This window comes from Pseudorasbora parva, chromosome 2, assembly GCF_024679245.1.
Source record: "Pseudorasbora parva isolate DD20220531a chromosome 2, ASM2467924v1, whole genome shotgun sequence".
NCBI classification, from domain to species: Eukaryota; Metazoa; Chordata; class Actinopteri; order Cypriniformes; family Gobionidae; genus Pseudorasbora; species Pseudorasbora parva.
Genome location: NC_090173.1, coordinates 5,376,089 through 5,390,767, shown reverse-complemented (window position 1 = coordinate 5,390,767; position 14,679 = coordinate 5,376,089). Strand labels below are relative to the sequence as shown.

General features: G+C 45.0%; 1 protein-coding gene across 1 annotated transcript in view; it reads right to left on the bottom strand.

Moving 5' to 3' along the window:
• Positions 1–3,101: 3,101 nt before the first annotated feature.
• The window catches only part of LOC137048184 (uncharacterized), a 171,194-nt gene continuing 159,616 nt past the window's right edge, over positions 3,102–14,679 (bottom strand). Inside the window, exons 3-4 of the mRNA XM_067426224.1 lie at positions 4,570–4,685; positions 3,102–4,004 (exon numbers count right to left, since the gene is read on the bottom strand). Coding sequence (XP_067282325.1) covers positions 3,102–4,004; positions 4,570–4,685 — 1,019 coding nt within the window. The remainder of the gene's footprint in view (positions 4,005–4,569; positions 4,686–14,679) is intronic.

The following is a 14,679-nucleotide window of genomic DNA, read 5'->3' as shown; positions in this document are numbered from 1 at the left end:
CTCTGAAGGCCGCATTTGAAGTGCGATTACGTCACAGCGGCCCTATGTAGGCTGTCCCAAAGGGAGAGCTGCACCTCTGAAGGCCGCATTTGAAGTGCGATTGCGTCACAGCGGTGCGACGAAGGCTGCCGCAATTCCTGAGCGACTTCAAAATGCGCCCTTCGGTTCTCAGGCAAAGGAAGGGTACAGCAGATGGAACCTTCCCACAACTTCACAGCATTCCCTATCCCAGAATTCATAGCACACTGGTGACTACAGGATTTGACTGGTCCGCATTCCCGCGGCACTCGATCAGATTTCCCATAAAGACGATAGCGGTCGGTAACTCAAGTGTAGCCTACAATTGAACACAACAGCGCAAGCGCTTGAAGTAAATAAAACGTTTAGTGCATTCACACAGTTCCCAGTTCCCTGCCCTGAGCAACCAAGATAAACTTTAATTTCCCAATTTTTAAATGCTATTTATTTCTCAACCATTCTCTCAAGAAGATGAATCAGTCCATTATCACCCTTTTGGCTGTTTCTTTCTTCCTCTTTTTTTCATACACTTTCTTTAAATAGCCTTCAAAATTAAATCTGCGTGGGGCTGTATTTTCGTCCCGCTCCCGCTATTCCGCACCGCACCATTCCGCTCGCGCGTAAAATTAACTCCGTGCTCACCCGCTATAAATGATTTTATTCCCGACCTGACTGATCCAGCTAAATTTACATTTTGTTTCCAGAATCTATCTTTTAAATTTCCCTTACAGAAAGAGAGGCATTGGGTATAGGAATTGTCCGTGCAATCATTTATTTTTCTTATAGCCTAGGCTCCTGTCAACACCAAATATCACAGAAAAATAGGCTAAATCAAATGTGACATCTGTCACTCAGAATTATAAGAAAAAATGTAAATAAACGAAAACTGCTGACTTAGATGCTAAAATAACGTTTTTTTATATGAATGAATGAATGTTCACTGACGACGGTCACCGAAAGATCGATCCTCCAAAGGCTGAATGCGTGGTCGACACAGAACAATTTAAATGGCTAGGCTATATTATTCGTTTATTATTATTTTTTATGCAAGTTATTTGTAAATTAAACAAAGAAACTGCTGTCTATTGTTCATCTTCGTTAACTTCAAACGTAGGCTAAATTAAAGAGAAGTGGTTGTTCTGTAGCCTACATTGTTTATTTTTGTAATGCACGTTATCATTTGTAGCTACATTAAATACATTTATGTTTATATTTTCTTGTCATGTAATTTAAAATGTGTAAATGAAAATAAATTGGTATATACATTAGCTTACCCTTTTTAAACTATAGCCTATTTATAGACCAATAATATAACTTAAGTTTAACATCAGATTTATCAGATATCACATTTTTATTACCAGCCAAACCAGAAGAAAACACTTTTCAACACTTTCATTGCGCTGAGCGGGAGAAGCTGGAGCTGGACCGGAATGGGGAATAATGCACAATAGAGACTCTGGTAAGGCCTGAGCGGGACATCATCTTCTGGGATGAGTGCATATTTCCACTGTCCGCAGGTTTGCGGGGCTGAGTCGGTCGGCTGGCATGTCATAAAAAGTAGACAATGCATCTGAGATGATGAGTTGAATAAAAATAAGTAGGCCAACGTAAAAAAAACTTGGACGTATATAGGCTAAATGTTTAAAATATATTGTAACAGTTACATTTAACATAAGAAATAAACTGTTAACTAATATTTGCAATTTGACAATATTTAACCGGCTACAGATTTACACGCTTATGGTCCGGTCTCCCATCGTCGCAGGCTTTGTAGCATGTCAAAACCCAATAAAAAGCTTTAAAAAAAATAAAATAATAATAATAATAATATATATATATATATATATATATATATATATATATATATATATATATATATATATATATATATATAAGTATTATTATTATATATGCTCCATTTCTCTTTTTAAAATCTCCTCACGAACGTCCGCTGTCAGTTGTCAGAACCTGCTAGTCCATTAACGGCGCTTTGGTTCATTGTTGCCAAGTCTGGAATGGGGTTGCATTTAGGCTACTGTTGCTTTGGGGTGTTTGTAGCCTATAGTCCTCAGGTTAAGTTGTCTTTACTTAAGCAATATTTCTACTGCCCGCGCCCCGCATTTTGGGATATTTTGGCCCATTCTGGCTGTGATTCCGATACTTTTGAATAACAATTGGAGGGGTTTTATTATTCAGACCTGGCAACCCTGTCCCTCGGTTCGCCCTTCGTGCAGCTTCATGCACTTCGTGCACTTTGAAGGCGTGGCCCTTCACTTTGGGACACAGCTTATATCCCAGCTCTTAAAGGGGCCACACTATATCCCAGCTCTTAAAGGGGCCACACTACATCCCAGCTCTTAAAGGGGCCACACTATATCCCTGCTCTTAAAGGGGCCACACTATATCCCAGCTCTTAAAGGGGCCGCACTATATTCCAGCTCTTAAAGGGGCCACACTATATCCCAGCTCTTAAAGGGGCCACACTATATTCCTACTGGTGGTATATGGACCTCCTCCAGGTATAGTGTGGTACTGGTGCGCTCACAGGTCCGCATCACAGCTTTCACATCACCAGTTTTTCATGCAAACTGTGCCCTGTTCTGAACTAAACTGCCAGTGTAAAAACTCCCTTTATTTATATTTTTAAAATGAGAGAATGCTTATTCTGAATTTTTTTAGCTTAGGCTTAAGAGACATGAACAAGTTCTTTGAAAAACATCTATGACCTTTGATACATGTCTAGTCTTCATGCTGTATTATTGATTATTATTAAATAAGTATGGTTTAACTAATAATACATGTACATTTGCATAAAGCATGCATATTTGTCAATACCCATGTTGGTTAGAGTATTAAAAACTTAAAACATTAATTTAAGGTACATTTAGAACTGCTAAATTTTTTTGATTAAGTTGTGATTATTCGCAAGTTAACTCGTGACAATCATGCTATTAATCGTGATATATATATATATATATATATATATATATATATATATATATATAATATATATATATATATATATATATATATCATATTCTCTCCTTACTCGTGCCTCAGTCTCATCTGATTCTCTTTAAAAGTCATCTGAAGTTCTCTCGCTTTCCTCTCCTCCTCTCTTTCTCCCGTTTCTGCTGTTCATATTCTCTCCTCACTCGTGCCTCAGTCTCTCTTCTGACTCTCTCTAATCTCTCCTGACGTTCTCTCTCCACCTCTTCTCTCCTTTCTTTCTCCTGGTTCTCCTTTTCAATTTCTCTCCTCACTCGTGCCTCCATCTCTTCTCTGACTCTCTCTAATCTCTCCAGACGTTCTCTCTCTTTCTCCTCCTCTGCTCTCTTCTTCTCCTCCTCTATCCTCCTCTCGTTCTCCTTCATCATGTCTAGTGTGTAGCAGGAGTTTGTGTCCTCAATCATGAGTCTGTCGATCTTCTCCATGAGTTCAGTCACCTGCCGTCTATTTGCTGGAGCTTTAATGTTAAACTCATGATATCTCTGACCACATCGATTAATAAAATCAGATAACTGAGTGTTTCTCCTGATCATTTCTCCTAGTGTTCTCATGTGTCTCTGATCTGCATGAGTGAAGAGCACTAGAGTAAATCTGAGAGCTTCTGCTCCAAACTTCCGCTCAAACCAGCGAATGAAGTCCATCTCCTGCTCAGTGAAAGTGCTCAAAGACAGAAGAAGCAGGATCACATGAGCTCCTGGAGAACATAATTCAAGAGCTTTCTTCAGCTCTGAGTCTGAATCAAAGTCAGTGTGAGTGGAGAAGATGAAGTCTGGAGTATCGATGAGTGTCACGCTCCTGTTATTAACAGCAGCGGTGTGTGTCTGACAGACTCTGGTCACTGATGAAGATCTCATTTCTGACTCAAACACGCGATCATTAAAGATGGCATTTCCTGTGGCGCTTTTCCCGGATCTGGTTTTACCGATCAGCAGCAGCCGAAGACCTCCATCCTCTCCCTCTCTCATCACTCCTGTGTTCTGAAACATGTAAAAAATGCATAAAATGAGTTAATGTGCCCATATAATCTAAGTGGTAAACAGATTTGGTCTGCTATAGAAAGACTCATAGATGATATTCCCTCTTATAACTCAGGCAAAATTGTACAAAAGGAGGAGAAGAGAAGGAGTAAAAACAAATAACAGGAAGTGGTGAGAAATCGCTGTACATCCCTTTGGTCTACTCTGTAGTGGAAAGGATTTTTGTAAATAGACTGGACTTGCAACATTTTGAAGTTTTTATGACTGAATCTATTTATGAATTGTTTTAAAATTTTATGTTTAAAAGTTGCTGCAGTTTTTCAGAAAACTGCAAGTTTTACAATTGAACGATTAAAAACAAAATGTATAAAGTTAAACCGAAGAAATACTAAGTAAAAGTAAATAACAGGTCCCTGTAAATAAAAAGAAGCAATGACAATTCTTTTTATTTACAGGGACCTGTTATTTACTTTTACTTATTATTTCTTTGTTATTCACAGTAGCTGATAATTTGTACAGTTTTACCGTAAATAGAAAAATGTACTGTCACCGAATCTGTGCTTACTTTGCTCAGAAATGTATTTCGTCCCAGAATAGAGTTTCCTGTTGCACTCTTTCCACTTCCTGTACTTCTGATCAGCTCAATCCTCATACGCTGATCATCTGCTTCACCTTCAGCACCTGGAATCAAATAAGAATTCATGCATTATATAATGCAGGTTTCGACTGTGTGTTTTTTAAATTCCATATCTGATTTTAAAAAAGCTAATATTTAATGGGTTAATTCTAATTATTTTTACCCAGTTGCAAGTCAACTGTGACAAGCCGGTTAAGGCTGAATCAGTTAACCTCCCAAAATCCTTAGAGTTAAATTAACATAGCTCTGTGTTTATATGGGAACCACCAGCATCAACAATGATGACATGCTTCACAATGCAAACTGCCCAACTAAAGAAAACAATGATCACCATGATGGTGACATTAAAAACCAAACAATTGTCAAAAAAATCAACAAAAAAACTCTATTGATTCTCAATAAGAGCTTCTGTGGTCGTTTGACAGAAATAAAGTCAGTCTGGTCAGTAATGTGTGAAGCTGGTAATGCTGTTTGTGGAGTTGTTTAATCCTCTGATGAAATCCTCAGAGATTTAATTTCTTCTTTTATCTTCAGTTAATTTCATCATAAGGCCTATTCGGACAGTAATAGTTTCTCATGGGGTCTTAAGGTATTTTCATCTTTTACAGGAGCTAGTCAGTGATTTTATTGCCATCTGAATCCAGAATGTCAGTGTTTTTCTCCCACCATCCGCGTAAAAATCCCCAGCTGAATTACCTACAGTTTTTAGACAAACACCAAGGGTCGTGTGGTAATTTAATTGCCGTCCGAATCCACATCTCTGCGTTTTCAAGAAGAGAAAGCTACAAAAATAACTGTTTATATCCTTTTTGACCCCTGCGGTCTGGGCCGCATTAATGCACAGGTTTACCTGGGGTTAAGCCCAGGGCCCCAGGCTGGGGGAGGGCCCCGACGATGCCGGAAAATATTGTAACCAGATTTAATAATACGTTAGCTGTCCCTTTAAAATTACGCTTTATTGTTTTGAATGCACATGCAGGCTTTGCAAGCCCTGCTCGAAAAGTGTCGGTCAAACCCTCCCACTCAATGAACCATTTAAACATCAGTCACAGTTAGAGCTTAGATCTGGCTCAAAAAAATCAAGACCGACCCTACCCGAGCCCGTGCACATTGTGTCCAAGTCCAGCCCGGGCCGACACACTAACGTAATTATGAGCCCGATTAAACCCAACCTTTTTATAATACGTGGGTGTTCTGATGAGATTTTTTTTTTTAAAGTTTTATTCTAAAGGACTCTTTTTTGAGCTTATGAGGTTAGTTTTTCCATATGAAGTCCAGACATTTTTTGTTAATTCCTTAACAGAAAGAGAAAGAGAAGGATATACAAAATTACCTAAGAACTGTCCCATAAAGGGAAAGATCTCTTTGGAGCCAAAGACTAAAGATGATTTTTTTTTTTTTTTTTTTTACCCTGCCAAAAAAGTTGCCTAGCTGCTAAATTTCTAGTAAAAAAAAAAAAAAAAAAACCCAGATACCTTACCGTCTCTTTTACAGAAATACCATTAACCAACTGAATAAGTTTGACCTTTAATCGATTAGCAAATACCAGGGCTAAAATGTTATAATTAATAGTCAGGAGCGTAATTGGATGCCAATTTTCTATTAAAAGAATGTCTTTGTCCGAACAAGGGAGATAATACATTGATAATACATTAATTTCATTGATGTCGTCATTTCCTTTGAAGTAATACATTCATTATACAGTCAAAGCAATGGCTGTTTAATTAATTCCCAAAAATGAAAATAAAACTCTACAGTTAATCCATCACTGCCCGGGGATTTTCCTCTCTTCACAGAGTGTTTTCAGCCATGGTGTGTCATCACAACAGCCACAGGCCCCGCCCACACATGTTTACAGACACTGCTGTTCCCTATATCGAGGGAACTTCCCACTGCACTGAAACGACGAATTTGGGGATGCTTCCTAAGCATCAACGCATCTGAAGTATGAATGAAACTAGTCCAATCCTGATTGGTGTTACGTCATGACCTAGATGCGACGGCATACCCGGAAGCTGTAAAGGGGAGGCCGGCGCATAGTAGCGTCAGTTATCACTCTTCAGCATAACGCTCTGTGTGAAATTGTCTGTATACTTATCGCTGTTTGTCCACTATATATAAATATATATCATTATGGCGACCAAAAGTAGCGAGTTTAGACGATGTGTGCCTCTGTGCCCCCGTTTCATGTCGGGTGCGGACACACATTCGTTGTGTGTGCTTTGTCTGGGTGTTCATCATGCCGAAGCGACACTCGAGGGAGCCGCTTGTGAGCATTGTGAGAAGCTGACGCTTAAAGTGCTTCGATCGCAGCTGGCCGTTTTCAGTGACGGCGGTCAACCCAGTGAACCCTGTGGTTCTGGACCCGAATCGGCATCGTCCCTTAAAGCCCCGGTACTGCCCACCAAGCCATGCCGCGATAAATCCGCGTTGGTGGGCAGGGCATATATGGCGGCTGGACGGGCTGGTAGTTCCCTGCATACATTATCGATCTTGCAGGCGTACCAGGCCGACCTCCTCAAAGAACTAGACGAGGGAGAGGGTCCCTCTCCGGAGGATATTTTAGAGCTCCGGAAAGCTGCAATTTGTCTCTCCGCATCACCAAGGAGACGGCCCGTGCCATCGGCCGCTCCATGGCTTCTATGGTGACTGTGGAGAGGCATCTCTGGCTCAATCTGTCGGGGATGAAAGAGAAGGACAAAACCTTTCTCTTGGATTCCCCGATTTCGCCTTCGGGTCTGTTTGGCGACGCCGTTAACACCGTGGTCGACAGATTTCAGGAGGCGAAAAAACAATCAGCAGCTTTCCGACAATTCCTCCCTCGGCATTCTAAGGGAAAGGCTGTCCCAAGTAGGCAGCCTCAGCCGTCAACCAGCTCCTCGCATCGGCAGGTGCAAAAAGAGAGCGCCGCTTTTAGAGCCCCTCCTCCCAGAGCCACAAAGGCGGCACTCTCAACAGCAGTCTTCAAGGCTGAAGGTCGATCTGAGGAACGTACTTCTTGCTAAGAAGGCTGCTGGAAATAAGTCCTAGCTGCGGCAAGGCTTCCAAGAGCGGTCCCTCCAGCGCGGGGGCAACCGAGGTTGCATTCCGTGCGGCGCTCTTGGGAAAACGATGTGGTAATCCCGCCATCACTGACGCTTCGGGCCACATCGTTTTCCCATGGGCAAGTGCTTTCCCAGTCGCCTCGAAAAAGACCTGCGATGGGACGGCATCCCCTTGTCCCCACACACCGAAAATCGTTGCCAGCTGCTCCCTGCCGGGGTTCCGCTTCAGGGGGCTGGGAACGATGTTCGAATAACACCCGAGGTCAGCCTCGAGAGGCTGATTCCCTTAGAAGATTATCTCGGTGCATGGAAATGCCTTCCGAATATATCAACATAGGTCCTGCATACTGTAGAAATAGGGTCCAGACTGCAGTTCGATCACCCCCCTCCAAAATTCAATGGGGTGACATGGACTGCAGTGGTACCACAGCGGGTTCGGGTAATGGAACAAGAAGTAAAATCCTTGCTGGCAAAGGAATTTATAGAAAAGGTTCCGATGTCGGAGAGGGAGGCTGGGTTCTACAGCCGGTACTTTATAGTTCCAAAAAAGGATGGAGGGCTTCGGCCGATTTTAGATCTAAGGTATCTGAACTGAAGCCCTCCATCCTTTTTTGAGATAAGGATGGATATATGGAAATAGGCGTCTTTGCGCCTATTAGGCTGGATCTGACACACGATGGTAGGGATAGTTAACATCTTGAACCTGAATCTCCTCATCCTTCCATGCCACAGGATGTTCCTGAGGTTTGCTTTCGGGGGCGAAGCGTACCAATATTGTGTACTTCGGTTCGGTCTAGCTCTTTCCCCTCGCACGTTCACGAAGTGCTTGGATGCAGCTCTGGCTCCATTGAGACTTCAGGGCATCCGTGTACTGAATTATATCGATGACTGGCTAATTCTGGCACAGTCGTACGAGATGGCAGTTCGACATTGAGATGTAGTGCTTGAGGCTGAGACTCAACACGAAAAAGAGTGTGTTGGAGCCGGCCCAAAAAACAAGTTTTCTGGGGGTTAATGGGACTCGATTTCGATGCGGGCACAATTATCCCCGGCGCGAGTCGAGACCACTCTGGCGATAGTCTCAGGAATAAAGCTAGGCCAGAATATCACTGTGAAACACTTTCAGAGAATATTAGGGCACCTAGCGGCAGCGTCCAATGTTATTCCCTTCGGCCTGTTGCACATGAGGGCCCTGCAGTGGTGGCTAAAGACCAGGGGGTTCTCCCCCAGGGGAGTAACGCGCAAATGCCTTCGGGCTCTAGTTATATGGAAGAAAGTCTGGTTTCTGTCCCAGGGACCAGTGCTGGGAGCATCATGTTGCCGGAAGACCGTTTCAACAGATGCATCCCTCACTGGTTGGGGCGCAGTCATGGAAGGCCGCTTTGTGAGAGGTCCGTGGGAGGACCGTCATTCCTCCTGGCACATAAATTGTCTAGAGATGATGGTTGTCTACAAAGCTCTGAGGAGTTTTTTCCCTGATCTCCGCGGGCACCACGTTCTGGTCCGCACGGACAATATGGCAGTCATGGCATACCTGAACCGCTAAGGGGGTTTGAGGTCGCACCCTCTCTGCAGACTGGCGCATCTCATCCTCCTCTGGTCACAAGAGAAATTGTTATCTCTCAGGGCAATTTACATCCCAGGAACACAAAATCAGGGGGCAGACATACTGTCGAGGCTTGGGCTGAGGCCCGGGGAATGGCGGCTCCACCTGGAGGTGGTGAAGTTGATATGCAAGAGGTTCTCGAGACACGTCCCACTGTCCACTGCGGTTCTCCCTTACATATCCAGCCCCGCTGGGGTTGGACGCCATGGTACAGACGTGGCCGAGGCTGCATCTGTATTCATTTCCCCCTATCGCTCTGCTCCCCGGGGTCCTGGAGAGAGTCCGGCAACAAGGAGTCAGTTTTCATCTGGTAGCTCCTCGTTGGCCGACTCGAGTATGGTTCTCGGATATCGTAGCTCTGCTGCTGGGGGGCACAATATTCCACCCCCTGCCAGAAATATGGAACCTTTGGGTCTGGCCCCTGAGGGGGCCAGGTACCAAGATGCTGGACTACCAGCAGATGTGATAGAGACCTAACTCAGCTGCAGGGCTCCGTCAACTAGGAGATTGTACAGCCTCAAGTGGAACTTGTTCGTCACTTGGTGTGGGGAATTTGAGGTGGACCCAGTTATCTGCCCAGTGGCTTCAGTGCTGGAGTTCCTCCAAAATCGTTTCTCTGCAGGGCTTACACCATCCACACTCAAGGTGTACGTGGCTGCCATTAGGGTTTTCAGCACTCTTTTGGGTGATGGACCTTTGGGTAGCCACCAGTTGGTTGTACGTTTCCTCCACGGGGCTAGGAGGATGAGGCCTGTAGCACGTATCAGGATTCGTACCTGGGATCTGGCGGTGGTCCTCGAAGGATTGGCTGGGGACCCCTTCGAGCCAATGGAATCTATTGAACCTAAATATCTGACCCTTAAAGTGGCATTTCTTCAAGCTATTACATCTCTGAGGAGAGTGAGGGATCTTCAGTCCTTGGCAATTACGCTAAGTTTGCCCCCGGAGGAGTAAACTAGGCATCCTGCACACTAGGCCAGGCTATGTGCATAAGGTGCCCTCTAATGTGGTCAGGTCTTTAGTGTTACAGGCTTTCCATCCTCCGCCTCATGTGACGGCGGAAGAAGGGAGACTTTTCCCCTTGTGCCCCGTTAGTGCCCTGAGGATATATTTAGAGAGGTCAGCACAGTGGAGGAAGACTGACCAATTGTTAGTGTGTTTTGGTTCGCCTAAGAAGGGGTTGCCTGCATCTACCCCTACTATTAGTAATTGGATAGTGCAGGCTATTGCCTTGGCATATCAGGTGCGTGGTTTGCCTACACCTATAGCCGTAAGGGTACATTCTACCAGGGGCATGGCCTCCTTGGTGGCCCTTCTTTCTGGCGTTCCAATGCAGGTTATCTGTGAAGCGGCCGGTTGGGCCACTCAGCACACGTTTATTAGGTTTTACAGCCTACACCTCCCTGCAACTCCCGGCGCTAGGGTGCTTTAGTCCTAATTGTGCCTGGTCTCCAGCTTCACAATAGGGCAGGCGTACCCTTTCTGTCACCTAGTGGGTACTCGTTCCCCAAATTCGTCGTTTCAACACAGTGCGAAGTTCCCTCGATATAGGGAACATCTCGGGTTATGTATTTAACCCTTGTTCTGCGCCTCGTTGCCACACCACGTATCACCTGAGAGCGTTTTACATTTAACATTTACATTTAATCATTTAGCAGACGCTTTTATCCAAAGCGACTTACAAAAAAGGGGAGAGCAATAGAAGCAACGAAACAAAAAAGGCCAACAACCTGTAAGAGCTGTAAGAAGTCTCAATTAATTAGCACAGTACACAAGGTTTTTTTATTTTATTTTATTTTTTTATAGCCATCTACAATAGCCATCTACAATAGCCACCTACAACAAAAACTCACGTACGCAAAATACAGAACACTGGATTTTGATAGCCATGATAACAACCCATTAGGACTAAGGCTGTTGCCCCAACTGTTGTCGTTAATGCAGATTCAGTGGCCCAATGGGTTGGTTTTGTATGGCATTCTAGCTAAACGCGCAGCAATAGCCATCTACAACAAAAACTCACGTACGCAAAATACAGTACACCGGATTATGATACCTATGATAACTATGTAACACACCCGCCTGAAGGCACAAATCCGGATGAGAGACGTAGATATAATCCGGGAGTGTGCGCTTTTTGGTCGTTGCTGTGGTGATCAGTAAGTGCTATTCTTTATTGGTCAGGTGCAATTGGAAAAGATGTGTCATAAGATGTTTTTTAAAAATGGCTACAGACACGGCAGCACGAATTGAGATCGGCAGGTCATTCCACCAGGTGGGAACGGTCCAGGAAAATGTCTTTGAGAGCGATTTCATGCCTCTTTGGGATGGAACCACGAGGCGCCACTCACTCGCAGAACGCAAGCTTCTGGAGGGTGTGTAAGTCTGAACAAGTGAGTTTAGGTATATTGGTGCAGAGCCAGTGGTTGTTTTGTAGGCGAGAACTAGGGCCTTGAATTTGATGCGAGCAGCCATTGGCAACCAGTGCAGTCTGATGAAGAGAGGCGTAACATGCGCTCTCTTCGGCTCATTAAAGACCACCCTCGCCGCTGCATTCTGGATTAGCTGCAAGGGTTTGATAGTGCATGCTGGAAGCCCAGCCAGGAGAGCATTACAATAGTCCAGTCTGGAGAGAACAAGAGCTTGAACCAGGAGTTGTGCAGCCTTTTCTGATAGGAAGGGTCTAATCTTTCTAATGTTGAGTAAAGCAAATCTGCAGGACCGGGCTGTTGCAGTAATGTGGTCAGTGAAGTTTAACTGGCCATCAATCACAACTCCAAGGTTCCTGGCTGTCCTTGGTGGAGTTATGGTCGATGAACCAAGCTGAATGGAGAAATTTTGATGAAGTGCGTGGTTGGGTGAGAAAACAAGTAATTCTGTCTTTGCAAGATTGAGTTTAAGGTGATGCTCCTTTATCCAGTCAGAAATGTCTGTCAGACAGGCAGCGATACGAACACTGACTGTAGGATCATCTGGTTGAAATGAGAAGTAGAGTTGAGTGTCATCAGCATAGCAGTGATAGGAGAAGCCGTGTTTCTGAATGACAGAACCTAATGATGACATAGATGGAGTAGATGGAGAAGAGAAGTGGTCCAAGCACTGAGCCCTGGGGAACCCCAGTAGCTAGATGATGTGACTTAGACACTACACCTCTCCATGACACCCAGTAGGACCTACCAGACAGGTAAGACCTGAACCACTGGAGAGCAGTTCCTGAGATCCCCGTCGTCTTAAGTGTTGACAGGAGGATCTTGTGGTTAACTGTGTCAAAAGCAGCAGACAGATCCAGCAGTCTCAGTGCCTCAGTTACCGAGAGCAAGGCAGTCTCAGTCGAATGGCCACTTTTGAAGCCGGATTGGTTGTTGTCTAGGAGGTTGTCCTGTTCAAGAAATATAGAGAGTTGACTGAACACAACTCGCTCAAGGGTCTTTGCAATGAAAGGCAGAAGGGATACCGGTCGGTAGTTTTCTAAAAGTGCTGGATTCAGAGAGGGTTTCTTAAGCAGTGGGGTTACCCGAGCCTGCTTAAATGCTGTGGGAAAGGTTCCCGTGTGAAGAGAAGTGTTGACAATGTGAGTGAGTGCAGGAGTGATTGAAGAAGAAATGGCCTGAAGGAGGTGAGTGGGTATAGGATCAAGTGGACAGGTAGTAGGGTGATTGGAAAGGATGAGTTTAGAAATATCTGCCTCGGAGAGCGGAGAGAAGGATGTAAGCGTGTTCGTGTTAGTTGTTGAGATGTGCGTGTCAGTTTGTGGTGAGGAGAACTGGTTGCTGATGAGAGATGTTTTGTTTGTGAAAAATGATGCAAAGTCATCAGCTGTAAGAGTTGATGAAGGAGGGGGAGGAGGAGGACAAAGGAGAGAGGAGAATGTTTTAAAGAGTTTTTGTGAGTCAGAGCATTTGTTGATTTTGTTGTGGTAGTATGTTGTTTTAGCAGTGGAGACGTTTGTAGAGAAAGAAGAGAGAAGAGACTGATACAAGGTAAGGTCAGTATAGTTTTTAGATTTCCGCCATTTCCTCTCTGCCGCCCTGAGTCCAGAGCGATGTTCACGGAGAACATCAGACAGCCAGGGGGCAGATGCGGTGGGGCGAGCTGGTCTGGATGAAAGGGGGCAAAAACTGTCTAAGGAGGATGTTAGAGTGGAGCAAAGAGTGTCAGTAGCACTGTTAGCATCCAGTGCTGAGAACTGAGCAGGTGGAGGGAGTGAAGATGAAACCATAGTGGATAGGAGAGAGGGAGAGAGTGATCGTAGATTACGCCGAAAGGTAATCTGTGTAGGAGTACGTGTTGTATTAGGAGTCAGTATGAGGTTAAGAGTGATGAGAAAGTGGTCTGAGGTGTGTAATGGAGTAACTAAAGTGTTGTCCGTGGAGCAATTGCGTGTGTAGACGAGGTCTAATTGGTTACCTGATCTGTGAGTAGCCGTAGTAGATACTAACTTAAGGTCAAATGAAGTCAGTAGAGTGCTGAAGTCTGTGGCTAGGTGTTTATCAAGATGGATGTTAAAGTCACCAAGCAGAATCAGTGGAGTGCCATCCTCAGGGAAGCTAGAAAGTAACACATCCAACTCCTCCACAAAGTTACCGAGGTGACCTGGAGGACGATAGACCACTACCACATGGATTTTAACAGGGTGAGTGTGGCAGGAGGGGCGTGGTTTCGCGAGGTCTGTAGCGGGAGAGAGGAGGCGGAGCCGAGCGATGAGTAAGTAGGTCAAGTGCAGATCACTAACACCTGTGTCTGTTTGCAGTAATTGGCTTGGAGAGACAGCATTTAAACCCCAGCAGTACAGAGAGAGAGAGAGAGAGACCTGGACTGGGACTTCGCGTGCACAGCAGAGAAACTGAGAGGAACTGAGAGACACTGAGAAAGAAAGTGAATTAAAGAAGGAGCGATCCATATCGTGGAGAAACTGAGTGTTGCACACACACACGCATGTGTGACCGTTATTTGTTTTTGAACAAGACTGAATAAAGAGAGCGAGTCCCAGTCAAAGCCGACCCCGTCTTCTTCCTTCACACCCCCACGAACATTCGTTACACTGGTGCCGAAACCCGGGAAGGAAGAACATCGCCGCCGCCATGCAGACCCCGCCGAAGACGCCATTTGCGGACATCGTCCAGTCGCTCGCCGGTCTTCACCAGGAGCAACATCAAAACCTGCTGGCCGTGAGGGAGGACCACGAAAAGCGCTTTGAAGTCCTCCTTCGCGCTCAGCATGAAGACCGGGAGCTGTTCCGGAGCTGGATCGACCGGGAGATTCGGGCCACCCCCCCCGCTACATCCGACTCGGCGACCCTATTCCAGCTCTCAAAGATGGGGCCCGAGGATGACCCGGAGGCATTCATCGACCTCTTTGAGAGGTCCGCCGAGTCCAGGGGATGGCCCC